The following is a 27,896-nucleotide window of genomic DNA, read 5'->3' on the forward strand; positions in this document are numbered from 1 at the left end:
TGTGTGCATCTTAAAAACAGCGTACTGCATATTTTACTTCCCTTTTGCAAGGATTCTGCACTTAGACAGGAGTTACCAGGCTCCAACCGTCAGTCCACTCAAAAGTAGCCCAGGCTAGTCCATGGCTGTAGAGGCAATTTATACGGGCTAGCTCTAGGACGTTTCAGAGATGTGTGCTGGGGGATTTTCGACAGCAGAGGACAGTTCTACCCCTTGCTGCCACCTCATACCAACAGGGATCCTCATGGATCTCTGCTGGTGTAGCTCGGGAGGGAGGTTGCGTCCAAACACAGGATCGCCAGCCTGTCTCTCACAATAGTGCAAGAAATACCAATGCCAGTGCTGCGATTCCTAAACCCTGGTTCTTTGCTAGACTAGAATCCTCTCTGGGAAGAGTTTAATCTGGTATCCAGTACAGAAAGGCAGAGTTTTGGCTTTGAGAGATTCAGAATTCACTGCACTGGCAGTAGATTCTGGAAGGAGCCAGCAGGGGAAAGGAGATATCCTGGCTGCAGCCACTGTCTTAGGGACAGATGTAGACTTCCCTGTGGCTGCAGGAGAGAATGTGGGGGCTACAAGGGAGTTTTCCAGAGGGCTCTTCCCCGGTGGAGATTCGTCCCCGCCTTCACAAACATGCTATCCAGACAAGGCCCTAGGATCTTTGCTGCATTGGGCTCGTGTGGCACCTGAAACCAAGGTTGTGTTGGAGGCTTCAGGCTGTCCAACATTCTCTTTGCTCAAAGACCTGGGACCCCAGCCTGGTGCTGAGTGCTCAGGGCCAGCCTTCCCCCTCCTCCTGGGAGATGCCCAGTACAGATTTATGAAGGATGCCGCACTCCTGCAGGGACTTGGTGAGGTCAGAGAAACGTCTCCTGGGCACCTCCATTGTTTCAACGATGCAGTGTTGGTAGGTGGCTTTGTTTTTCTGCTCGGCCACCTCGAGGACAGTCTGTAGGTCGTCACTGGGCCTGAAGTAGCGCACGAACCGTTGGCCCGAGGGTGACCTGACGGCCAGCAGCAGCCTCGGCTCTTCGTCCGACGGCTCCTCCATGTTTGAGGCCCTGGAGGAACTCTGTCTTTTGGTTCGGATGATGAATTTCTTCTCTAAGGCACAGACTTGTGTTCTGGAGTCTTCCTGGCTTGACTTTACGGCGGCGCGGGCCTCCTCTTGGTAAAGCGCCTGGACGCTGCTCAGCTGCAGAGAACTGGTCTTGCTGGACACAGTGTCCACAGCCCCGTCCTCCGAGCTCCTCCTGTTGATGGACGGGAGGACTGGGTACCTATTGAGGGATGAAGCTGTCCTTATGGGCGCCTGCTGCAGCAGCTCCGGCATCTCATCGGGAGCTCCCTGAGACGCAGGGGCAGTTGCGCAGACCTCGCGTTTCTGGTTGCTTGGCGACCCGGAGGAGCGTGGTGGAGATGAAGAGGTGAGTCCGCTGTGGGAGCCATCCCCTATGCCTTGTGGTAGGTGCAAATTTGGCCGCTTCCGGCCCTTGGCAGACTTGGGCCTGATGACGTGCATCCTGAGTGAGCTGGGCTGCCAGGTGTAGCTGTCCGCTGCGGTGCTGACCACAGTGCTGTGCTCAGGTGGTGCAAAGTTCACAGGGGCTTCTATGGCCATTGCTTCTCAGGCCCCCTAAGGAAGCAGGCAGAAACAGAGAAGGCCATGGGTTAAGCTTCCTGAGACACTGGGGCTCACTCTTCTGTCATTTATGTCTCACTGGGAGAGTAAGCGCCCCTGGACCAGAGAGTGGGACATATCTCTGGTTTTCTGACATGGGGGAGCAGCTGTGACTCGCCCATTGGAACTCAAATCCTTAAAGTGAGTGAACGGCACAGATCTGCAGGTATTTTCAGGGAATGGTAAGTACTATGAAGAGAAGGAGTGATGCACACTCGTGGGGAAGGGCCTGCATGCTGAAAAACCAGTCTGAGAAGGAACAAGCCATGTGACAAGCCAGAGTCAGGGTCAGACAACTTTCTCCATGGATGCGTTTGTTTACAACAACTGAGTTCTGACTGCTGCGCTGGGACATAACCAGCATGGTCACACGCTCAGGAGAGTGAGCTGTGTTCTGGTGAAATCTGATTGGGTCCAACCCAGAAAAGTGTCCAAGGGACAGAAGGGCCCCAGGGAAGCCCTACAACAGGCAGAACGTACTGGGTTCCAGAGTCCTCGCTGGCTCCCAGGGCGGGAAGCCCCCTTAGGAAGTGGCCAACGCAGACCTCAGACGCAAGGTTGAGAGTGTCAGAGGGACACTGTGTTTGCTCAGAGAGGGGACGGTGACTTTGTTTAGACTCTCCATTGGGCAAGCAGGCTCAGCTGGTAGCAGGGTCACTCACTTCTCCAGACTAGGGGCACTGTCTGCCTTGACATCATTCACTTATGGGCACGCCACCCTCTGGGATTCGCATCTTCCCCCTGCCACGGGCCTTCTTAAGACTCCTTCCCTGGCTGCCTGCACTTTGCCCTCACACACAGGTCACGTGGAACGTGGGTCCCCAGCTCAGTCAGTGTCAAGAGGACAGGGACTGTTCTGATCACTCACTGTGGCTACTCAGGTTCTGGACAAGGGTCTGCAAAGCCTCCACCGGAAGCCCTAGAGAGCATCTATTTTGATTTTTCGGTCTGCACCGTCCTTAGACACCAGGCAGCTCTGCCTCTCTCTGCAGGACAGTCCTGGGCAGGATCCAATGGATGGGTGTGACTTTGTGTTGGTTACAGGCCTGTCTCGTGTGCTTCTGTTATTCTAGGTCAGTGCTGCGCACCTGTTGCTATCCAACGGGAGTTGGCAGCTTTTGACACTGCAATAGGACGCCATCCACAGGTATACAGGCCACATTTGTAACCAGCCCTGGACACGCGTGACCCGTGGGTTCACATGCCTGCTTTACATTTCCCTAAGGTATTGGTTTTGGTTCTTCTACATTTCCCTAAGGTATTGGTTTTGGTTCTTCTCTCTCTTTTTTTTTTTTTTTGGTTCTTTTTTTTTTCGGAGCTGGGGACCGAACCCAGGGCCTTGCGCTTCCTAGGTAAGCGCTCTACCACTGAGCTAAATCCCCAGCCTCTTTTAAATTCTATTTTTTTTTTCGGGGCTGGGGATCGAACCCAGGACCTTGCGCTTCCTAGCCAAGCGCTCTACCACTGAGCCAAATCCCCAACCCCTTGGTTCTTCTCTTACTTAGTGCCACACAGCTGAGAGACCCCAGCTCCTAAATGTGCCCTGTCCGCTGCACAGGCTGACTTCAGAGCTCCCCCAGACCCGCCCCATGCAGTTGCCTCAAGAGGACCAAACGTTTCCTGGGTTGATAGTTTCCTTCTTCCGGCACACTGTTGCTCACCTCAGAATTGACTTCCTCCAAGCTCCTCCATCACGCAGCCCTCAGGGGCGCTAGTCCAGGTCCGTGGGCTTATGGTGACCCCCACTGATCTACATTGTTCTCTTCTGTACTAGGTCACCAGGAGCCAAACCACAAGGAACCAAAACACACTACTTCTATGAATCCAGGGCAGCCTGCTGTTCAAAATCTCTGACCAGGTTCCCCCTCCCCCTTTCATGTGTCCATGCTCTTTATCCATGTGTCCTGTGTGTCTGTGTGTCTTGCATGTTCATGGGCATGCATGTAGGCAGGTACACACGCATAGATGGAGACCTAAGGTTGATGTCAGCGGAAATCATCCTCCATGGCTCTTAGGCCTTATTCACTGAGGCAGGACCTCTCAATCAAACCCAGAGCTCATCCATATGGCTAGTCTTGCTTGATTACTATGGGGATCCTGTCTCTGCCTTCCAGGGCTGGAATTACAGGTGAGCTGACAAACCAGGCATTTACACGGATTGTAGGGATCCAATTCTCGTCCTCAGGCAAGTGCTATGCCCACTGATCCGTCACCAAAGCCCCGTCACGCGTTAAAAGGCTTTGTGGCTGCCCCGTTCTATACAGAACCCAAACCCTCCTCCCCTTCTCTGTTCTCCATGCCCAGTCGGGCTGCAGGCAGCTCAGAAACTTCTTCCTGAGCAAGAAGTTTTGACGCCCAAGAAGAAATGCCTGCCCATTTCCTTGTTCATTTATTTTCTGATCAACCATAAAGAACATTTTTTTTCTTCCCTAGGAGTTTCTCGTTCCGAGTGGCAGGAGAAAGTGATAGCTGTCCAGTTAGGTGGAGAGAAGCATCTAAGTTTCCATCCTTCTCGCTTGGGAATGGCTATTAATTTGCCACAGCTTCTACAGAATTATCACAGGCTTGGCTTCCAACACCCACACATGCCTGGGGAAGGTTTGGCTGTCAGGAAGTTTGGTAACTTAGAAACCTCTCCCTAACAACTTCGATGAGAAAAGTCATGTGTTCTCCTAGGCACTCTGCTGGGTTATTTTTAACAGTCAAACTTGAGTGTGTGTGTGTGTAGTTGCCATACCTTTTGGTGCTCTATATAATTAGCCGTGTTCAGGGGGTGTCATATTCAAGACACCCTGGTCATAAGATAACATGACTGCGAGCTATCTCAAGAGAAAAAAAAAACCTCAATTATGACTAATTCGCATAAGCCCACTCATGGCTATTTAGAGACTAACACCTCCTTCAGGTAAAGCCGTTACACCCAACCTGCTTTTATAACCCACCACCTCCTCCCCAGCTTAGCGACCATCTGTTAACCAGAGGGAACACCAGCTCCCACCCCCACCCAGAACAAGGACAGGATGCTGCAGGAAAACAGGTGTTTGGAGCACTGCATGCACGGTGTCTTCACAGACACACCCGGCGCCCCAAACTCTGCCTTTGCCCTCAGTCCAGGCTCCTGGGCCAGCATAATCCCTGCCTGGCTCATTTTACCACCTCTAGGGCCTGGCAGACACTCAACCACAAAGTGATTTGACAACATCTAGGCTGCCAGCAGAAGAGGCAAGTGGCCTGTTTACTTAAACACAATAGCTAGGAAGCAGGAAACAAAACACTGGCCACCATTTTCAAGATGTTGCCAGAAGCGCAGGTGCCCATTCCTTAGGATTATCACCGCATGAACAGGAAGGAAGGGACATTGGGTAGAAATGAAATCAAGATTCCCGTTGTTTTCCAATGGTGCCCACAAGCCACCACGGGGTCAGACCATGCTACTTCACAGTCCAAATCTAAACCTACAGCGAAAGCAGTCAAATACAACCTCCTACGAACCATCTGCTGGCATATACCGGGACACGTACACGTGCATTGGTCTTTTAAAATTGTTTATCAGTTACTACCGCCCACTGCCGCCACCCCATAGTCCCCAGCCTGGCTTACAAAATTAAACTCTGTAAAGGAACCAAGCCGGGGGATGGAGAGAGAGAGAGAAGACTGAAACCATTCGCAGCTCTACCCCAAACCAGAGATTAGAATGTGGGAAACCACAAGCCACTGAGAGAGCGAAGCTTTGCGAAGAGAACCGGGGTTGATTCCAGGATAGAAGGGCGGGCGAGGGGGTTGGAGGAGAGGCCTCTATTATTTCCGCGGTCTGGCAGGCCTGGAAGCAAAGCTTCAAGTGCAGAAGGAGGAGTGTCGGGGAATGGCAGAAAAGGCTGGAACAGCAATGCAGACCTAGGTAAAGGGCACAGAGCTGAGGGAAGCTCCTGGGAGGCTCCCTGCAGCTCCTGCCTCTGCACATGACCCGGACTCCTTTTCTCTCTTTGGATCTGCGTCCAGGGACTGGCTTGTACACACCCCTCCCAGGAGACCCCTTGGCAGCTGCACACTCAGGCTCCATCCAAGTTGGCTCTGCCCCTGGGGAAGGCTGCTCAAAAGGCCTGGCTCCCAGTTTCTGGGGACCCACAGAGAGCCTCTCACCTCGCAGCTCAGCTCCATCCGCCTCCTGTGCCTGGCTGCGACCAGCTGGTAAACAGCCCCGTCTCCCTGGCAACCGCCAAGGGGTGGGGGCCACGTGCTTCCGGTGGGACCGGAACCTGCCTGACCTGGACCACAAGCTGATTTGGACTAGCTTGGGCACCGAGGTCGGAGGGCCGAGGGCTACAGGCTGTGGTTCACGGATTCCAGGCTCGGGACCTTGGTGTGGCCCTGCCCCATGGAGGCCACAGGGCCCTGGGCCTGGGTCCCTGACACCGGAACTCTTCTTCCTAACCTGGCCTGACTCTGTCTCCCGGGGAGTGTGCGTTCAGGGGAAAGGGAGCCCCGCCCTGGATTGGGGGGTAGGGACCAGAATCAAATCCCTGTCTGTCTTTGGCCTAACCCTGTCATTGCCCTCATTTTTAAAACGGGGTTGTGCAACTCAATCCCGAGACCCTTAGAATCTGAGTGGTGATTTTTTTTTAGGGTTGTCATGGGGGTTCCCACTCCGGGGTCACCAGTCTTGTGATCACCACCCCTGCCTCCTATTTCCTCCTTAAGGGTCTAACTATAGACAGTCAGCAACTTCAGCCACTTCACCGAGTTTCCCAACAGCTTTGAGATTTGGAAGCCGGAAGCCTGACTGCCTTCTCAGAAGCTACGGTCCACTACCTCAGCCATTCTGTTGGTAAGAGTCCTCCTGGCCCTACAGTCATCCCATCCATGTGATGGAGCCTAAGATGAAATCTGTCCACCCACACCAAGCCATGACCTGTCACACACATGGATGGGCTCTGGCGTGAGACCCTCAGTCCTCCCTGGCCAGCCTTCTGTTTCCTGCCCTCTCTCTCCAAAGGCTGTTTCAAATCCTATCTGTCCTTCAAAAACCTGCCACGTGCAGTCTTCCTTCCTCCCTGTGGGAGTCACAGTCTCCTGCCCTCTGCAGAGGAAAATAGAAACCATTGGAAACGAACCTTCTTGGTTGTCTGCTGCGAGCCCCAGGCCTTAGCACACTTGCCTCTGATTTGTTGGAGTGGAACAAGAGGCTGTCCCTGTTAACTGCCTTTGGATGGTTTGTGAGGACACACACACACACACACACACACACACACACACACACACACACCCTCGCGCGCGCACACACACACTCACTCTCCCTAGACTCAACACCCTTGCTCCTGTTGAATCCATAGCTTGAATGAAGGTTCTCCCCTAGGCTAGCCTGTCCCTTCATTTGCCCAATTCCCCCTCATCTTTGTTCCAAGCTAACAAAGTCTTCCTTCCATGCTGGCAGTCAGATGACTTTAAAGCTGGGTGGTGGTGGCACACTCTTTTAATCCCTCCTTTAATCGGGAGGAAGAGGTAGGCGGATCTCTGAGTTCAAGACCAGCCTGGTCTACAGAGCGACTTCAAGGGCAGTCAGTCATGACTACATAGGGAGACCCTGTCTCGGAGGAAAAAAAAAAAAGAGCAAAGAATGCTTTAAAAGGGGTCCCTTTGGGCTCTGCTCTAGACAGACCCTTAGAGGACCTTACTGATTGAACTAGGTACTAATAGACAATTAAGAACCACAGATTCATTACCTAACATTATGGCCACATATTTGTTACCTGCTTTGATCTGCAGGGATGATTTTTCTGAGCACAACTCTAAGACCTTGTCAGCACATTCACAGTTGGGTCAGAAAGACACATGGCTCATGGATCGAGTTATAAATAACACTGTTTTCAGTATGGTTTGAGCCAAGGGTAGGAGAGCTGGCTGGGTGTGATCACCTACGCTGTGACTGGTACCAATGGTACATTCTTTGGGAGCTGGCAATGGAGGCTACTAGCCCGTCTCAGAGAGGAAGCTGCTGACCCCGGGAGAGCACCTGGCCTTGGATAGAAGCCTGGGCTAGGCTGGCCTCCTTTCTGGGAATTCTGTTTCTAGATATCCAGGAGGGATCTATGGCCCCAGGAAGGTACAGCTGGTACTTTTAGAAGCTGGTTGTTTTGAGGCTCGGAATTGCCGGCTCACATCCTGTTAATGATTCTGTCAGAAGTCTCCAGGCAAGGATGCTCTTCAGCCCTTCGGCGCCCACTCAGATTAAAGTAGATCCTTTGTTAGTTATTTTTACGTCACCTAAGAATTATGCGGTCCTTTGAGAGAACCGAGCTGGTTTCAATCCTTGCTCCCCAGCTGCGTGCGAGAGTGGTGTATGTGCCCTCGATGGAGCGTGGCGAAACGCTGCTCCCGCCCGTGGTCCATTGCATGTTCAGTGGCACATGAGTCTTTGTTCTCTGGCGAGGCGTGATGCAGCCCCGTGGGGAAGAAGAGGCAGCCAGCTAGTCTCTGCCTGCCTTTATCTCCTGGCCTGCCCCACAGAGAGTCGCTTCAAAGACTGTCCCCTCTGATGCCTGCGCTGAACACGCACACACACTTCCTAGATTCTCGGAAGATGGCTGGAGGCTACTCTCCTGTCTGCTTCCGTGCCAACTCAGATTCCTTTGTACCACGCCTCCATTACGCCACCCCCCCCCCCTGCTCTCTCCTGGGCTCTAGCCAGCTTGTTCTCCAAATGGGCCTTTGATGTTTTCATCTCCAGTGTCCTGCTTGTCCATCTCCAAGGTGAAACTAAACTGCTTGATCCTTCAGGACCCTTCTTAAAAGTCACCCGTTCTGCCAAGGCTTCTCCTGAGCAACTGTGTCCCCCCTGATCCCTCCCAATGGTCTATCTTAGGTCACTTCTGTAATAACATGCCCAAGATGGCACCATGTACCATTCCCAGGTCAGCTCCTCAGATGTCCACAAATCTCCTCCACAGAGACACCATCCATTGGGGGCGTCTTTGCCTTTAAAAAACCAAACAAAACTGAGTTCGGGGCCTTTTGCCAACGAATAGGAGAACAGTTAGGGAACTTAGAATGGCTGGTCTGACAGCCCACTGTGTACCACCCCACTCCCCGATTTCCAAGTGGCACTTCATCTGGGTCTGCCTGCTATGCTGGTTGTAGGACCTGTGGGTGTGGCCTCTGGAGTTGAAGCAGCAGTTCGAATCCTTTCTCCAGCACTTTCCCAGGAGATGCCTTGAGGGTGCCATTAACTTCTTCCCTAGACTAGTTACATCTATAGAATGGGCATTTTAGACTGGTTGCTCTGAGAGTGAATGAGGTAATCCATTATTGGTCTCGGCCTGGCGCCTGGCACAGGGAAGTACTTTAGTTTCAGCTAACCCTGACACTCACCTTCAGTGAGCGGATACGATGCCTAAGGGCAGGAACTTGCTTGTCCTCCCACGCTTAAAGCGCTCACACAGCCTGCTCGTGGCAGATGCCCAGCACATGAGAAATTGCTGGTGACATTGATTCTAACGACAGTCCCACAGGCCACTAGTTAGCATCCCAAGGCTAACTAGTTTGGGATGTAAATGGCCTTCCTTTGGGGCTGGTTGAAGGCAAGTCCTCCTGGTTTGGGGTTTTGTTTTGTTTTTAGTTTAGTTTAATTTTGTTTTTTCAGCTTGTTTCCAGAGAGTCCTCAGGCCTGTTTAGATCTGGTGACTTCTAGATTTCAGTCCGTAGCCAGTGTTTTTCTCTGTTGATTTTGATCCTGCCAGGCCCCTAGATGGAGAGCACAGCTAGCATTTAAGAAACACATGCATAGGGGTTGGGGATTTAGCTCATTGGTAGAGCGCTTGCCTAGCAAGCGCAAGGCCCTGGGTTCGGTCCCCGGCTCCGAAAAAAAAGAAAAAAAAAAGAAAGAAAGAAACACATGCATAATCCAGTCACAAGGCTAACAGGCCGTACAGCTATGCACAGCTCCTTAGACATCAGCTTCCTGAGAGACCCTCAACAGAGAAATTTCTGGATAATAAAATGGAGCCAGCGAAGAGACACAGTGTTTCATTGTTTCCTGCATCTCTCTGGAACATATACAAGTGTGTCTCGACACTTCCTGTCCGGTTAAAGGGAATCTATCAAACCGTCACTCACCTTAGCCCCTATGTTAACCAAGCGCTTTCACACCAGGAACATCTAGAATCTTCCTGGCGCCACATAAGACAAAGGTCATTGGCTCCACTTCTCAGACGGGAAGCTCGGGATCCTGCAGCTTAGGTCCACTGACAGGAAACATTGGGTCTGCTCCAACTCTCTCTGACATAGACTCAGAGTTCATCGCTCCCCGCCATTGCTGCCTCTTGCACAAAGCCAAAGTCAGCAGTTGTGCTTGGGCACAGTGTTGTTGACGGAAGTCAAGGCCCATATGGGGCTCTTGGTCTATGCCTGGGCTCTGTTCATCTGCAGTCACCTCTGCAGCCTCCTCTGGCCCTTCTTTGAGATCTCGTTAGCTGAGTACACAGTTGCTACTTCAGTTGGATTTCATTACCAGGAACGCAGTCCCGGCCCGTTTGTATCTGAAGTCCCATCACCCGCTGGTTCAAAAGACGCGAGCCCTTTCTTTGTAGCCCAAACCTGGGCCTGGTTTTGTCAGGTTCCCATGGAGACAGAACCTAACTAGAAAAGCCTGTACAGCTGTTGAAATGATGATTGGCCAGGACCAGCCTGGTCAGGACCCCCCTACCTCTCAGCGTCCACCAACATTGTACCAAAGAAGGCAAAGCAACCGGGACACCAGGTGGGCTCTCCCAAAGCTCTTGCCATAGGTCTGGCATTTTGACATTTTCCTGGGAAAGTTGACCACAAAATGAAAACCTATCGGAGGCTTTGGACCCACCAAGTTATCAGGGCTCCACTGAGCCGGTGTGCTGTCTTCAGGACCTTGACAGTCAGATGTAGCCCGATGTTTCACGGGGCTGGTGGCGAACACTTGGACTGGAAGTCATCTGTGTGCAGATGGTAGGGCCAGTCCGTAGAGGGGCAGATGCCCACATTCTCCCCATTGCCTCATGGGAAATGTACCTTACAGTCTTGCTCTCTCATTACAGGTCTAATGACAATGTCACATCTCTGTGTGAGGTTGGTTCTGGTCCCAAGCGTCTTTGTCATTTTCCAGCTGGTCCATTCCACCAGTTCATGGAAATAGACATCTATAGGAATGTGTTCGTTCTCTCTGGGCCTCTGTTATCTTTCTCTAGCCAGCTACCCACCCATCCACCTTTTTTTTTTTTTTTTTTTTTTTGAGACAGGATCCTTCAAACTTGCTAGGTAGACAGGGATGACCTTGAACTCCTGATCCTGCTGTCTCCATCTCCCGAATGCTGGGATTATAGGCATAGTTCACCATGACTAGACAGAGGCCAGGGTTTTGTGGTGTGAGGAAAGCACTCTGACAGCTGGGACATATTCCCAGGCCTACCCTATCTCTTAGACAGGGTTGACGGATTAGCATTATTCACAGAGGTTTGTCCCCGTGTGCCAGCAGGAGAAACTGAGCCTTAGTGGGGCTGAGTTTGTAACTCTGGTACCAGGAGATCAAAGGAGAAACCCCGTAAATGGCAGAGGACGCTGGCAACCCCGGCTTTCCTGAACCACACTCCCATGATAAACACCATACTTGCCGTTTAAACCTGGGATCCCAGGGGCTGCTGACTCCTCCAAAGAGAAAAACACAGGCAGCGATAGTGTTTCCAAGGAAATTAAAACTCCTATAGCACTCACTATTTCAAACAAGGGAGCCCTTCTTACGTTCGCATCTGGGTCAAAGTGGCAGGAAAGGGTGTCATATTCAGACATCACTAAAACCCTGGGCTGGCGGCATCCAAAGGTCTGTTTTGCAGGGGGGTGGTTTTGGTACTGTTATGTTTTCAAATGCTAAAGTCTGTACCCCAAGATCTGATTGCTCCCCCCCATGAGGAGATTCTCACGTATACCAGCTTTTGTTGTGTAAACCTTGCCCTCCAAGTTATCCCTGATTGATTAATAAAGATGCCTCCAGCCTGGGCTGGGCAGAAGAGGGAGCAGAGTGAAGGTTGCTCAACTTGGGGTCTCAGGCAGGGATCATGATGAGGAGAGACAGGAGGAAGAAGTCTCCATGGTAGGTGGATTGAGAGCATGTGACCAGGAGGGCGGGGCTTGTTGGAGGAGGAGTGGCCCAGGTGGAACACAGCAAGTAAATATCTCAGGGTTATTGACAGGGAAGTAGGCAAATAGCATAGAGGGTGGATATCTGCCCAGCTCCAGTGCTCTAAGGCTTTTTATAAATATAAATATAAAGGTTTTGTGTTTTTTATTTGGGATGGTCTCAGTAGGGTGCAAACCCTTAACAGATATTTAAAGGCAACCAGGGGGGTATAGCAAAGCCCCCAAATAAGAATGACCATGACAGTGGTTTGTACCTACATGACCTCTTACTTCCTCCCCAAACAGGAGCTGAACTGGCAGATGAAGGTGAGACCCAGGCACCATGGACCTCCTGGTCTCCTCAGGAATGAAGGGCATCGCTGTCTTCCTTGTCTTTATCTTCTGCTGTGAGTGAAAAACTCTGGGAGAGTGCAGGGAGCTGTGCCTGCCTCACAGGGGAGGCCCCTCCTGGGTAGCACTGAGTGAAGGGAGGGTACATGGAATCCAGGAGAGAACCAGGCTCCCTCCAGAGTTCTCCAGACCTCTAGACCTCTAGACCTCTGGTTGTGCCGTCTCATGGTCCGATGTGCCAGACCCTCAGAGAACACTTGGAATCCACTTGGAATTCACATACTGAAAACACTGACTATGGTGTCTGCACTCCCTGCCTGGGAGGCTTCCTTCCTTCCCGATCTGGTTGCCTTATTTAAAGCTGTGTGTGCTGCAATGCAAAAACAGCAGGCACGATTCTATCCAGCTGGAGTAACTCTCCTTCCGGGGAAGGCATCCTGGCGATGCCTGGATGCCTGGTGGGGTACTCAGTCAAACTGAGTCCCTGCCACCAGGGTTTCAGATTGCACACCTCTCCAAAGTGACCAAGGGCTTCCTGGGAGACGTCTGAGTCTGCTTAACAGATGAACAAAACAAAACAAAATCCCGTGTCTCTTACTGAGTGCCTGGGTGAGCTGCTGGTCCCAAACCAGTCTCATGCTGGTTTCTGCAGTGCCGCAGACATTCGGGGCTCTGTAAGTCAGACATATCAAAGTCAGGTCTCTCTCTTTCCCCAAGTTGCTGGTGAGCTTTGCAGTTTTCAAAACCACACTAAGGGAGGTGGCACAGGCCTGCAATCTTGGCAGGAGGTGGAGGCAGGAGGATGGAGAGTTCGAGTCAGGGCATCTAAGTCAGGGATGGGAAGATGGGAGGGAGCTAGAGAAAACCTCCCTGTCACTCTTACTGTTCTCCTTTGAGTTCATGCCTTTGCTGTATTTGTATTGAAAACCGAATATAAACCTGTAATTATGGAATCAAATGAAGGGCTGGGGACATAGCCCAGTCGGTAGAGTGCTTGCCTACCATATACAAAACCCCGGGTTCGATTCCCACCACTGAATAGAGCCTGGCGGAATGGCACACACCTGTGATGGCGGTAGAGGCAGCAGAGTTAGAAGTTCAAGGCCGTCCTTAGCCACATATGAATTTAAGGCCAGCCTCTCCTGTGAGACTCCAACCTCCTGATGCTGCCTAGAGCAGAGACTGACTGGAACGTCAACCTCTCTGTTGAGGTCTCTCGGGAAGCTGATTTCAAGGATCTGTGCATAGCCATGGGGGCCTGGTGGCCTTGTGGCTAGATTATGCATGTTGTTGATGTTGTTATGTATATACTCTAAAATGAACAGTAATGAGGTACAGCCTTCTTAGAAACCAGCACTTTTCTACACCTAGACATAGCAACTGCTTTGGAGACAGCCCATGCACTCACACATGCACTCACTTGTATAAGCACACACACACTCATGTGCATACAGACACTCATGAGCATACATACTCACACAGTCAGAATACTGTAACAAAATAAAAAGTCCCCTAATGACTGTTCAATTGCTGTGAAGAGACACCAGACCAAGGCGACCTTATAAAGGAAAACATTTAACTGGGGCCGGCTTACAGGTTCAGAGGCTTGTCCATTATCATCGAGACAGGAGCTGGAGAATTGGCTGAGAGCTACATTCTGATCAGCAAGCCGAGTCCTCGGCAGGACTAGGCCTGGTATGGGCTTTTGAAACCTCAAAGCTCACCCCCTCACAGTGACCTCTGACAAGGCCACACCCACTAATCCTTCCCTAACAGTTCCACTTCCTGGTGACCACACATGTAAATATGGTCTGTGGGGACATTCTTATTCAAACAACATGCATGTATATATATATATATATATATATATATATATATATATATATATATATATACACATACATACATATATATATACATACATACACACACATATATGTATATATACATATATATACATACACATATATGTATATATACATATATACATACATATATATGTATATATATATATATATATAAAAGATACATGAAACTATGCAAAATGCACGTGTCCTGGTTCTTTCTCCATCTGCTCCAGTCTTGCTGCCTGGAGCTGTTAAAAAGTGATATATCCCCAAGACACGTGCTTCGGTGACCATCCTCCTGTGGGTGGACATATGGCCTTTCCAGTGTTCTGATCTTACAAACCACACTATCAGCAAACACCCTTGTATATGCATCTCTGTGTGTTGTGTGAGCATTTTGTAAAAGGGGAAAAGCCTACTGATGCCTGCCTGTGAAGTCCAGCACCTCGAAGGCAGAGAGGACAAGTTCGAGACTAGGCCTTCCTGACCAGCCAGAGTTATGTAGTAAGACAAGACCCTGTCTATGAAAACAAAACAAGAGTTGGTGGGTCTGTGTGTATTTGCTGTTTTATAGACTGGATTTAGGGTGTTTTCCTATGTCTTATCCCTGTTTCCTGCTTCTCCTGTGAGACTCTATAATCGCCTGAAGCTGCCTAGAGGAGAGACTGACTGGAATATCGACCTCTCTGTTGAGGGTCTCTAAGGAGCTATGCATAGCCATGCGACCTGTTGGTCTTGTGACTGGATTATGCATGTTCTTCTCAAATGCTAGCTGTCCTCTCCATCTAGAGGTCTGACAGGCTCAAAGTCAACAGAGATAACACTGGCTACAGACTGGAACCTGTGACTTTGAATTTCCCCAGTAAATGTTGATCAGACCTGGATAGTGGTAAAGCAGCCTCTGACAGTTGGGGAGCCCGGGCCCCATCCTGGATAGCAAGATGCTTTCTGAGTGACGGAGTAACACCGTTGATCCTATTTTCTCTCCCGTGAAGGAGGCCTCGTGGGAGGGCTCTGGACTGTCTGCCCCTCTGCAAACCCTCCAGCAAGGCCCGTGGGGCCTCAGACTTTTCTCGTTTGTTGTTTCCCCCTTTGCAGGGACAACCTCCACCCTCAGCAGCTTCTGGCAGTTCCAGAGGATGGTCAAACACATCACGGGGCGCAGTGCCTTCTTCTCCTATTACGGATATGGCTGCTACTGTGGGCTTGGGGGCCGAGGGATCCCTGTGGACGCCACAGACAGGTGATGCTGACGATCCGGGCTAACCCCTACTGCATTCTCGTCGAAGTACAGGCTTACAACCAGGGAAGAGGGGCTTGGGAATCCTGGAGAAACAATTACAAGGCAGCAGGAACCTGAAAAGGATCGCAGGGTCAGTCTTGAGGAAGCCAGAACTGAGCCACCTTCCTCTGCGTGACCTGTGACACTGCCCCGGGTCCCCTCCACCTAGGGTCCTTAGTATGGCTTGTGTGCTGTTGTCATCTTCTGACAGGGTCTTATCTTCCAACTCTGATTGGCTCCTAACTTATTATACAGTCCAGGTTGGACTTGAACTCTGGACCCTCCTGCCTCAGCCTCCCAAGGGTTCAGATTCCAGCATATGCCACCACGTACCGCTCGAACCCAGAGGCTCATCCCTGCTGGACAGTCATGCCACAGGGATTACCCCAAGCCCCATGCCATAGCCTCCGTGCAGAGCCCCAGTGTTACATAGTGTCCTGCCCAGAGCTCTGGAGGCCTTTCCTACTTGCCTAGCAAAGGTAATCTTTGCTCGTACGCTCCAATTTTTTTAGGATTACGAGCCCAGTGAGACTGCCCTGCCAGCTCCCAACCTAATTCCATATTTTAGGAGAGCGAAGCCAAGTGGCCCAGTTCGAAAAAGTTGTCCATCTGGAGGCAGTCACACGGTATACGGTTGGCTTCCAGGACAGCTCAAAGGATCCGAGGGTGGGCGGTGTGGACTTTTAGAAAAAGTGAAAGTTACTACAGTCTGGGTGAGGGCTCAGTGGGGAGACTGGATAGTGTGTGTCTTTTCCCACTTGAAGAAGGGAAACGTCCCTCAGCATGTCCTTACGGCAGGGCCTAGCACAGCGATTCTCAACCTTCTCAACGCTGTGACCCCTGAATACAATTCCTCATGTTGTGCTGACCACCCCCACCATGAAATTACTCCATTGCTACTTTATAACTGTAATTTTGCTACTATAAATATCCGATAGGTAGGATACCTGATATGTGACCCCGCCCCGCAGGGGTCACGACCCACAGGTTGAGAAACACTGGCCCAGCATATAAGACTGGAGTCCCCAGGCTTGTCCTGGCCGTGTGAACCACTAGCGCTTGTGAGATGTTGATTATGTGCCCAGTACTGAACTAGTGACCTGCACATGGGCTTCAACCCTCACGGTGACTATAGGAGGCAGCGTCCCCACTGTAACCCACCTCACAGCTGAGGACATAGAGGATCCCAGACTAAGAGTTGCTCAGCCCCCACCCCTAGGGAAAGCAGCAGAACCTGGCCTGGAACCAAGATCTACCCATTTCTAGGCCCACCCCTGTCATTTCCCTCCTCCTGTATCGTGTCAGTTGGAGACCAAAGGTAGAGTCAATACTGCACACCATTAGCCCAGCGTCACAAAGGGCCCAGAGCCCGCTCCTACATGGGGACAGCCATAAAAGAATAGACGTGTCCGTAACTCATCTCCCCTTCAGGCCTAGAGAAGGGGACAGGTAAGTCCCTCCCAGGTCTCTCCCAGTGTCCTTTTGCTCACCTACGCCTTGGCACAGTGCCTCACCTCTCTCTCCCCACTACTAGGTGCTGCTGGGCTCATGACTGTTGCTACCACAAGCTTAAGGAATATGGCTGCCAGCCCATCTTGAATGCCTATCAGTTTGCCATTGTCAACGGGACCGTGACCTGTGAGTAGCTCTCCTGACAAGGAAAGAATGTGACCTGGGCTGGTCCTTCATGGTCACCTCCTCATTAGCCCACTGACCGTCTTAGGGAATGAGACTGTCCCAAGTGCTTTGCGATCTAGAAAGCAGATGGCAGGGGGCAGGGGGAAGCAGGGTTAAGATATGTAAGTCTGAGAGTCTGATCTCCCCGGAGACCCCTTGCTTGAGTTTTCCTGGTCTCTTTTGCCCATCACTGAATTTCTGCTCCCACCAGGAACCCAGAGCCCACCCTTCATTGTGGGCCAACAAGACTTGTTGACTGTGGGTTCCGTTGACACTGCAGTTTCTCTAGGCAGCCGTGGCTGTTGAGAGCATTCCTCCCCGTCCCTTCCATTTTTCATGTGTGTGTAGTATGGTTTGGGTTTGCTTTGGTTTGGTTTTTTTGAGACAGGCTTTCTCTGTGCAGCCCCGGCTGTCCTGGGACTCTGTAGACCAGGCTGGCCTCAAACTCGGAGATCTTCCTGCCCCTGCCTCCCTCCCGAGTGCTGGGATTACTGGCATGTGCCACCATGTCCACCTAATGTGCATGTGTGTGGGTGTGTGCTTGCATGCCTGAATGTGTGTGCATGTGCATGCATGCACGTGTGCTTACCTGTGTGTGTTGATGTGTGTGAGCACATGTAATTGGAGACTTGAGATTGAGATTAGGGATTGTCCTCTCACTCTTCTACCTTATTCAATTGAGGCAGAGTCTCTCAGTCAAACTCTCAGCTGCCCAATGTGGCTAGTTTTCTGTGGGGATCCTTTAAGGGCTGGTATTATAGGCTGACCACACCCACCTAGCATTTGGTTTCTGGGTATCTGAACTCTGGTCCTTCTAGGTGCTTTAACCACTGAATTACCACCCCAGCCCCGACAATGTCCTTTATATGTCACATGTTAATAAGGCATTTTGGTTGCCTTTCGGTTGAACAAATATTTGCTAAGGGCGACTGCATGCTAGGCACCGTGACCAATGCGGTTAGGGACAGAAAAGTAACCAGTTGTGAGGCACTGGACAGGAGGGGGCTGGGAGAGTAGACACACAGAGTAACTACTGAAAATATGTCCTTGGCCTGAGGGTATGGGCTTGTGTGGGCAAGTTCAACTTAAACCCATGAGGCTGTGGGCATGAGCCTTTGTCTGGCCCTGTATTCCAGCTCAGTGGACCGTTTCTTTCTCCTCACAGAGAGCATAGACCAGCTCCTGCCAGGCCTTAGGGCATAGTGACCCACTTCAGCTGTGTTTCTGGGCATCCACCCACCTCCCCGAAGGTCAGAGGACTACCACTTGAGCCCCAACTCATCCCCGAGGATAGGGGACTTGTGACTCCATATTGGATGCCCAGTCCACCTCCCAGAGCATAGCAAGCAGCCAGAGTGAGGACTGTGATTTCTCTCCGGTATCAGCTTTGAGATAGGAAATGTGACCTTCTGGGAGCTCAGACCCCCACAATAGGAGATCAACGTCAGTTCAGCCTTGTCGCACAGCTGGCAAAGGAACCTGGCACACAAAGAGAGCCTTTGCCATTGAGGCCTGGGCCAACCCTCTGCCCTTCCTCTGCTCCCTGCTAGCTCAGGAGGGTGAGGTAGTCCTGGAAACTGTATGCCCCCACCCAGAACTCCAGGAGATAAGAAGAGTTTAAGAAGGTATCCAGCAACAGATGGCACATCCGCTGGTTGGCACATGCTAGCCAGCGGCAGGAGACAGAAGGGCAGGACCTGGGAGCTTCCCCACATGCAACCCATGAATTTTGCCTCATGCTCCCCAGATGAGAGGCCTGCCCAGAGCTCTGGAGACTGAGAAGACTTCCCCAGGTACCCCAGGGCATCAGTGTCACCCTCAGGGAGCCTAGAACCATGTGGCCTGGGTTCCGATGTCAAGCCTGCTGCTACTGAGGACTGACATACAGAAACAGCCTTTATTGACTAAGCATCTACTGCTGTTGTGGCCCCAAAGCCAAGCACAGAGTGAGGCAGGCCCAGCTCCTGCTCTCCTGAGATCAGTAGCTTAAGGAACTCCAGAGCATCTTAGAGACCATCCCAGCCAACCTCTTGATGATTCTCGCTGGGAGGACCAAGATCCATGGAGGGGAAGGGCTTGATCCAGGTGAGTGGTTGACCTGCAAGATCAAGACTTGCGTTGTGGGCCTTCCCAGTGCTCTAACCTTCTTGCCTGGCTTGAGCTGTGTGGGCCTCAGTTTTCTCACCTGTCACCTGAGAACATCGACTACCCCAGGATAAAGCTGATGCTAAGTGCTTTGCAGCCCTTACCTTGGCTCCCAGGATAGACCGCTGAGATACACACTTTTCTCCCCATCGTTGCATAGGATGTCAAGGCTCAGAGAGGTTAAGTGGGGTGTTCAAGGTCACCCAGCCAGGGAGAGGATGGAGATTTGGGCCCAGGAGGTTCTGCCTCCCTGACCCTGCCCAAAGGGTAGTCATCTACTTCATGGGAGGGTTATCATCCAAAGGCAAGCCTCTGGGCCTCTAACAACTGGTGAGGTGCTCTGTCCTGGCTGGGGAGCAGAGTGAACAGTCTAACCTCAGACCCCAGAACTTCCCATCCAGCCCCACCCTCCCAGCCAAGCCGGAGTCTCCTCATCCATGGAAAGGGATGGAATCACCCACACTGCACTAGGTGGCCAGGTGACCAACAGGAGTGCCCCTCTTGTGATGCCCCCCAGAGAGGCTGGCCCATGCAGGTGTTTAATTAGTGCCTGCCATTTGGACCTGGGGATTTCTGGTTTGGCCCAGCTGTGCTTTTTACTTTGTGGAAGAGCATCAGGACTATTTTTTAAAAAAATTTTAAATCGCATGTGTATAAGCATTCTGCCTGTGTGTGTCCGTGTACCACATGCATGCAGTGTCAATAGAAGCCAGAAGAGGGTGTCAGATCCCAGTCCACCCTCCCCTCGAGTTGTCTTAATTACAGCTCCTTTGACATCTGCCCCGTGCTTGCCCCTCTGGGGCTCAAGTCATTACCATGACCCCTATGGAGTAAGCGCCTTCTTTGCCCAGGCCACACCGCAGTTCAGAGAGCCGCTCTGAAAGAGTTCATGCCTCTAGCAGTTCTGGTCCCAGGTTGCCTAGCAACCAGTGCTGTGAGGCCTGTGGGGCAGGTGTGGTAGGTGATGGGTGGGGAGAGAGCTTGGGGTCCACAACTTAAAAGGCCACTCAGAGATGAGTACACAACAAAGTCTTTGAAGGTGCCCAGGGGCCAGTTTTCTTGAAGGGGACAGCTGCTTGGGCAGGGCTGACAGGGTGGCTGTCCCTCCTCTGAGGTGGTTTACATAAGCACTTGGCATTCACAGAGGGACTTTGAGATCAGCACACTGACACCCCCTTCCACCCACACATGCTTGCATATGTGTAGGGTGGAGCTGGCTGTGGGGGATAGAGACTGGTTCTGGCCATTGGTACCCGGGCCTCCTATATTCGAAGGCCTTTGACTCCCAGGGGCTTGCTTGCAGAAGTGTTAACTACTGGAAGTTTAGTTTGCAAAGGTCTTTCTCATTACCAAGCATATTCTATACACCAGCCTCTACTGCCTGGGACTCACCCTGAAATGTCCTTGTGCCTCCTTCTTTGACTTGTGCAGTGACCAATACCTCCCCCAGCCCCCCCAGCACCCCCAAAAGACTTGCTAAAAATGACCTAGTTCCTTCAGCTAGAACTGCCCCTCAGCTAAAGCCTCCATCACTTTCCAAACAGGCACTGCCAGCCAAGGCCTCGGATCTTCAACACACAGGCCTATGGGGGCCATTTCATACCCAGTCTATAACACTGCGCCTCTGCCCCCCAGAGCCTCAGGGCCTCAAACTCGTTTTTCTGTGTTAACTGGGTTTTCCCATTGGTATGACCCAGTATGAACTTAAATGCTGGGGAGGGTTGATTTTTGGCTCACAGTTTCACATACCTGGGTCCGCTGTCCTGTTGTTTGTGGGCTGGTGGTGAAGTGAATCAGTATAGCAGTGAGAACATAAGGCAGAGACTGTTCAGGGAGAAAGCCAGGGAGAAAGGCCAGGACCAAATTCAGCCTTCAGAATCCCCCTTCAGTGGCCGACCTCCTCCAGCAAGGGCTGCCTCTTAAGGTTTCCACTACTCCCCCCAGACAGTGCCTCCTTCTGGGCACCAAGTGTTTAATACATGCATCCGTTGGGGGAATATTCATATTTAAACATAGCAGGGGTGTGCTTGTCTTGTTATGGGGGCACTCATTATCAGGGTCCACATGGTATGGCGCTCTTGGGCCTGTGCGGTCTGAAGGCAGGCTTGCTTGTGTCTGTAACCCCAGCCTCTAGACAAAGACAAGTCCCGTGCTAGGAGTTTAATACCTGTTTGTTTAATGCATGGTTGGATGAAAACTCACTCAGTCGGCGACCTATTTAGCGACGCCGACATATTTATCTCATGTAAAAGCTAAGGAGACAAGCTTTTGGGGGGAGCAGCAACCTGCCTAAGATTGTAAAGTGTGTGAGTCAGAGACTTGGGTCAGAACTTGGCTTCCAGGGTCTGGGGATGGGCGCCTTTCTGTAGTCCACAGTCTGCATCATTACAGCCTCTAAAGGCTCCAGTAAATGGCGATGGACCTTTGACCAGCAATAGGGCTGGAGGTCAATAATAAGCAAGACACAGTGTCTGCCCTTCACATCCAGAGAAGATTCAGTCACACAGTAGAGAGGACCCAAAGGGAGCAGGGGGTGCATCTCATTTGATAGAATGCTTGCCTCGCACGGATGAAGCCCTGCGTGAAACAGCACGGGTGTCCATGCCTAGAGTCTCAGCACTCGGGAGATGGAGGCGGGGGTGGGGGTGGGGATCAGGAGTCGAGAGTCATCTTTGAGTGACATGGGAGAGAGTTAAGGACAGCCTGGGCTACATGAGACCATGTCTCAAGAAAGAAAAACTAAAAGTGGCTGGGGAGACGGTTCTGTGGTTAAGGACACTTGCTGCTTTGGTCCAGGACCTGCGTTCAGTTCCTAGCACCCAAATGGCAGTTCACGACCATCAACAACAGTAGTTTCAGGAGATCCGACATCCTTTGCTGATGGCCGTGGGCACCAGGCACGCACACGGCGCACAAACATTCATGTCGACAAAACCGCTCATCTACATAGTCCAAGGAGGGTGAGCGGAGAGAATTGAAAAGTAAGGGGAAAGGAATGAAAGGAATAAACAGGACAAGAGAGGAGACAAGTGGGGAAGACACAGGAGAGAACACCTTGCTTCAGGGTTAGGACTTCCTGGGAGGCAGCACCAGGTCCCCAGACCCCCTGTGGCCTTGGCAGCTCAGAGGTATGCTGTGGACAGGGAGGAAGAGGTTCCTGAATGGGGCTACGATAGGAGAGCCTCAGGGGGCTGGGACTTGATGGATCTGGGTAGACCTTCGCAGATGGAGAAGGGGATGTGCGAGCAGGAGGGCTCCACACCCTTGGCTCCTTCCTGAGGGAGTGTGAGGAGGGGCAGCTGAGGCATGGGGTGGGTGGTGTCTGCCCAGAAATCAAGTCCCTGGACAGGAGTGGGTGGACAGCACCAGTGGGATTGTGGGCTGCAGGGAGGGAGGACAGCAGAGAGAGGGAGAGGGAGGGGGGGAGGGAGAGAGGGAGAGGGAGAGAGAGAGAGAGAGAGGGAGAGAAGGAGAGGGGGAGAGAGAGGGAGAGGGAGAGGGGGAGAGAGAGAGGGAGAGGGAGAGAGGGAGAGGGAGAGGGGGAGAGGGAGAGGGGGGAGAGGGAGAGAGGGGGGGAGAGAGAGAGAGGGAGAGGGAGAGAGAGAGAGAGAGAGAGAGAGAGAGAGAGAGAGAGAGAGACTGACTGACTGTGCTGGTCCAGCAGACAGGGGCTCGCTTCTTTGTGTATGTGGAGCCCGAGCAGCAGATCCAAGGCACACGCTCCGTTGGTGAGCGACAGCCACAGTGCCCAGCATCCTAGCAGGGGGCCTTACTATGCTGTTCATTTTTGGACACGGTCAATGTTACTTTATCCAAAGGAGACTCGCAGATTAGCCAGCTGCACAATAACAAGCCCCAGGTCTGGCAGCCTCCTTCCTCACTCAGAGCAGACCTAGGTAGAGTTCTATAGAAGGGGGTTGTGTCTGCAGCGACCCTAGTACGCGCTCATGCATGCGCATGTAAACACACACACAAAGCATGAGGCCTGTGACTACTCAGCCTAAGGCCCCAATCTGCTTGTCCTTCAGCCTTGGGTCCAAAGTCTGCAGGCTTCATTTGCCTCAGGAGCTCCCATGGGCGGCCAAGGGAATCTGCCGTGATGCGGCAGCCTCTTGGAGCCTCACTCTGCAGGGTAGGGAAGGACACATCAGGATGCAAATGAAATCAGCAAGGGGACCTGGGAGGGAAGCTGGGGAGAGCTTTAGACCAGGTGACTTGGGCGAGCTGAACTCAGATCCCTCCCAGACCCAGACAGCCTATGGCTGCATCGTGGAAGACCCAGGAGAGCCGAGATTAGGAGAACAGCACATACAAAGGCCCTGGGACAGGCAGAGTGTGGTACCTATAACTCCCAGAGGCCTAGAGCAGACGAGGTGAGGCTGGCACATTCCAGCTATGACAGGTGGGCTGTGGAAGGCCACAAAGGGAGAGTCACCGTTTCCGCTCAAGCCAGGAAACCACAGCATGGCTTTAAACAGGAGAGTGGATGTGATTCAGGTGACATTTTGAGGCTGCTTGTTTGTCTCCCCTCCTTAAGGAAGGAGAAATGACAGGGACAGCAAGGGGTAGGGGAGCGAGTGTGGGGGGTGGTGCTGGGGTGGCCCAGGATGATGGACAACAGAGGGCAGAGCATAAAGTGGTTTAAATGCGGGGACATCTGTGAGATTTGCAGGCACATGGGAAATGGAGTCAAAGGAAGAGAGGTCTTCTAGAGAGCTGCTGGGGCCCACCAGTCATTCCTAGGGGTGGAGAGTGCAGGCTCGGTGGCCATGGAACATATGTGCAGGGTAGCTTTGAACATCTGCAGTTGGAGACTTTCCAGAAACCACCTGGGATGTCAAGCCAAGCCGGTGTCTGAAATAGGAGATGGGTCTGGGGGGTTGGGAAGTTGAGTCCTGCCTGTTGCCTTAGCCCCTGTGCTGCCTGGGTGCAGTAACCCATCCCCCAGTGTGCAGCCCACCTTCTTGCATCCCATTTGCCTCCTCCTAGATATCTGTTCATTGTGGCTTGGTAGGGTGCGATTGGGGAAGGGCTGTGAACAAAGGAAGAGCACCCCCACACTCCTTCCCTTCTTGTCCCCTGCCCTTGGCCCCTGTAGTTCCTCCTAGGCCCCCAGCCCTTCCTCCACCTTAAACGGAGCCACAAGCCCCGCTCCCCAGTGACGCTCCCCAGTGACTCCGCTGTGTGTCTCCACAGGTGGATGCACCATGGGTGGCGGCTGCTTGTGCGGGCAGAAAGCCTGTGAGTGTGACAAACTGTCTGTGTACTGCTTCAAGGAGAACCTGGCCACCTACGAGAAAACTTTCAAGCAGCTCTTCCCCACCAGGCCCCAGTGTGGCAGGGACAAACTCCATTGCTAGGCAGGCCACCGTCCCTCTGTCACCTGCTCTAGTCTGAGCCCTTCTGAAAAAAACTGTCTTCCCTTCCCCTCCAAGAGTCCCCAGGCTCCTGCAGCTCAGCCTTGCTGTCTAGGGAGTGTCTTCTCAGGCATTAGGGGACCGGAGGTGGAGAATTCCTGCCCTGGAATCAGACCATGGGTACCTGGCAATTAAGTGATACATTCCGGCAGCAGGAAGCAAGGACACAAGGGAGCAGGGGTGGGGGGACATCCTGCAATCCCAGCATTTGAGAGGTGGAGGCAAGAGGTGGGGGGTAGCCTCCACTATAGGGTAAGTTCAAGGCTAACCTGAGCTACCTGAGACCTTGCCTTGAAAAAACTTTTTTAAAAAACGTTTAAAGGAAAAGAAAACAGAAAGACACGGGGACTGGGCTGAAAGGTACTCTCAAACCGATTTCCCAGGAAGAGCGGAGAGCCCCAGGTTCAGCTCCAGCCTGAACTCCCCCATACCCTCAGTCCTGGTCAGGATGTGTGTCTGACTGGGGAACCAAGTCCTCCACCCCGGGTGGAGCTTAGCTGGGAACTACGCAGGTGTCCTAGAAAATACAGTCCTAAGAGCCTCACCCGGAGTCTCATCCCCATTTGCTCCAGGACTGACCTCTGTAAATCTTCCAGCAGGAAGCAGGCTGTACCCATCTCAGGAGGTGGGGTGCTGTTAGAACAATGGTGTGCACCAGTGACACAAAGATGTCATGGTTAAGATGGCATCAAGAAGTGGAAAGGACATTCGGAACAGTGGGTCCAAGGCACCCAAAGTCCTCACCCCAATTTAGAAGCCGTTGGTCCTGTAAGACTTAAATCTACTAAACAAGGAAGGTCTAACTGGGCTGGAATCTGAAGTTCATGGTGCCAGGCTGGGGCGGTGGGTGGGGGACGTGGCCGTGGCCATGACCATGATTGCCTCTCTGCATGGTGACACTTGCCTTTTGCACCCTAGCTCTCAGCACATCTGAAAAGGACAGACTCTCCTGTTCATTCCTTGAATCTGAGACTCTCCTCACTAATGTAGCAAAAATGGAGGTCTAAAGTGCAGGCTTCAGCCTCTGAGGTCCAGGGCAGGAGGAAGCTGGGGCTCAGCCTCCTGGAGGATGAGAGCTTGCCGGGTGAGCATCAGCGACAGCAGACCCTTGGGCTCAGAGAGTCCGCAAGCATGGGAGAGCCTGGCCGAGCCCTGACTGCAGCACACAGAGCCGTGAGCCTCATACAAGAAGCCACATTTTGGGGAAGCTTCAGGGTGGCTGATTCCACAGCTGTTGGGTTCAGAACGGAAGCCGGGAACACTCACTTCAGATATGGAAGCTTTGTTTTACGAGCGCTTAGCACCAGTTCAGGATCTGAACTTCGTCCTGACCGGAGAGTCCGTACCACATTTTTATAGGATGGGAACACAGAGCGAGAGGCGTGGAGTAAGCTGTTGAACGACCGATCATATTTTGACCTAAGAGGTTAAGTAAGGACGTTAACATGGGTGACTGGGCATTAGTCAGGTCACCTGGTTTTGGGGTCTTTGAATCAGCTTTCGTGGCCAGGTCCCTTCCTGGACTTTGGCTCGGAATTTAGAACGATAAGGGAACGAAGAGGTGGGCAAGCTTCGGGCAGTCAGTAAGAGGCAGCACATTCATGACCTGTGTGCCTTGTTTAGATAATGGGATAAGAGTATCTCCTCTCTTACACCCCTTACTGGTTAACAGACAAACACGAGACATCTGAAGAAGCAGGACAGGAGTTAGGTTCTGGGGCACAGGAACATGAACTCGGTTTTGATCCTGCCGGCAAGGTGGATCTTGTTCCTGAGAAGGCTGGACTCAGGAAACTTCCTCTTAACAAGTTAGTTGATGGCGCTGGTCCTTAGTCACCGATACTGTCAGGCTCTCAGCTCTTGGGCCAGACTTGGCGGCCATGGGAGTGTGGTCACTTGCCCCGTCCCCTTCTTCCAGGAGGTACTGGGGAAAATGGTTGGATTTGTGGAGTTGTAGGGCACACTCGTGGCTCCCTTCACTTAGTAGGTCAGCTAACATATGTGTATCGAGTCCATACTGTGTGCCGTGTGCAGTGCTGAGCAGCAGGGAGTCAGAGATTTAAAGAAACACAGACTTCAAGTCTGAGAATTTTGAATCCCAGGGAGAACGCTGAGAGCCATGGCGGCTTCTACCAATGCCAGAGGCTAACACCCGGGACTGAGAAAACTAAGCACGAGGAGACAGCAGGGTCAGCAGAGGGCCTGGGAGCTAGGGCCCTGAGCAGTACCTAGTTCAAATCACAGAGTCGTCTTTCTTCCTCCACCCTACCCAGATACAGCAAGTAGACACGGGTGGGGGCAGGGCAGGGATGCAGGAATCCGAGACCTAGGAACATTAGGGCACACCGATGTGGCTAGGCTAAGTGAGAGCATGTCACCTTCTCAGGGGTCCTGTCATGTCAGAGACTGGTTCCAACCTGGAAAGATGTCTGAGTGACAGCTGTGGTAGAAGAAGAGAGGCCAGGGTGATATCAGCATGAAGGGCTGGATTGCTATGTGAGATCCAGATCTCTTCTGCCACTGGGGTCAGCTTCTACACTGGAAATAGATGGGCTGCGTTATGGAGGGTGGTGTGAGTCCCTGTCTGCGTTGTGCCGGGAATCAGAGCAGAGTGTTAGCGCTGTAAAAGGACATGCTGGTGCTTGCAGGAAATCATCGATTTCTTGGAAGGGCAGCCATTCATCTACACCAGGGATTGACTTTATGCCAGGCTTGTGATGAGGGTAGAAAAGTAGAAATTCTGTCCGCTGCAAGGAGCAGTCAGAGGACACAAGGACCAAATAGCTTGGGAGTTGCGGAAGTAGGTGTCTGCTGAGGGAGCAGTGACCACTGGGGGAAAGGCTCCTTCAAGGAATTCAGGGACAGGGGTGAGGGCTGACATCTTGCCTGAGACCCTAAAGAAGAGAAGGAGTTGAGAGGGCTGAGTATGCTGTGTGGAGCCCCACCCCCACCCCCACCCCCACCCCAGGTATATGGATGGAGGATAATGCGGGGGTCGGGTTCCTCTCAAATCCATCATCCCACCTTCGAGCTGCTGGCACGGCCTTGCCAGCACAGCCCGATTCTGTGTTGACAAAATACTCGAACGAAATGATTACATGCAAATAAAATGCAAGAGGAAAAATCTAAACTCAGCCTCCTGGATTGTCCGCATCCATCGGCGCCTCCCACTCGGCTTCTCATCAGCGGGACACCTGGGCCCACTCTTCCCCCACCTTGCGGTGATTGGTTCCCTTGCAGCCCAGCTCTGTTACACGTGACCTATCAACACGACTAACCCCGCCCCCGGCTCTGCTCCAGCGGTTTTCGCCTCTCGCCCAATGCACCACGTCCACCATTCTTTATAGTCTTTGCCCCCA

General features: G+C 52.2%; 2 protein-coding genes across 7 annotated transcripts; one reads left to right on the forward strand and one right to left on the reverse strand.

Annotated features, from left to right (window-relative positions):
* Nucleotides 1–5,838, reverse strand: Ubxn10 (UBX domain protein 10). The gene is given in 2 exon segments (NM_001013093.1): nucleotides 1–1,636; nucleotides 5,822–5,838. A coding segment is annotated over 1 exon segment (849 nt). The 5' UTR covers nucleotides 1,622–1,636; nucleotides 5,822–5,838; the 3' UTR covers nucleotides 1–772.
* Nucleotides 5,311–27,667, forward strand: Pla2g2c (phospholipase A2, group IIC). Of its 6 annotated transcripts, XM_087547768.1 has the most exons (7): nucleotides 5,416–5,579; nucleotides 5,681–5,869; nucleotides 6,380–6,506; nucleotides 12,125–12,225; nucleotides 15,115–15,259; nucleotides 16,833–16,936; nucleotides 24,317–27,667. In XM_087547768.1, exons 4-7 carry the CDS (start codon nucleotides 12,162–12,164, stop codon nucleotides 24,478–24,480), a joined length of 477 nt encoding a protein of 158 aa, XP_087403894.1. In that variant the 5' UTR covers nucleotides 5,416–5,579; nucleotides 5,681–5,869; nucleotides 6,380–6,506; nucleotides 12,125–12,161; the 3' UTR covers nucleotides 24,481–27,667.
* The last annotated feature ends 229 nt before the right edge of the window (nucleotides 27,668–27,896 follow it).

This window comes from Rattus norvegicus, chromosome 5, assembly GCF_021556685.1.
Source record: "Rattus norvegicus strain SHRSP/BbbUtx chromosome 5, alternate assembly SHRSP_T2T, whole genome shotgun sequence".
Classification (NCBI taxonomy): Eukaryota; Metazoa; Chordata; class Mammalia; order Rodentia; family Muridae; genus Rattus; species Rattus norvegicus.

Excerpts from the sequence above, each read along its gene's own strand:
- Pla2g2c (XM_087547767.1), top strand. The coding sequence starts at position 12,162 with ATGGACCTCCTGGTCTCCTCAGGAATGAAGGGCATCGCTGTCTTCCTT. Across the intron at positions 12,226-15,114 it reads CCTTGTCTTTATCTTCTGCT|GGACAACCTCCACCCTCAGC; the intron begins GTGAGTGAAAAA and ends CCCCCTTTGCAG. Across the intron at positions 15,260-16,832 it reads CCTGTGGACGCCACAGACAG|GTGCTGCTGGGCTCATGACT; the intron begins GTGATGCTGACG and ends CCCCACTACTAG.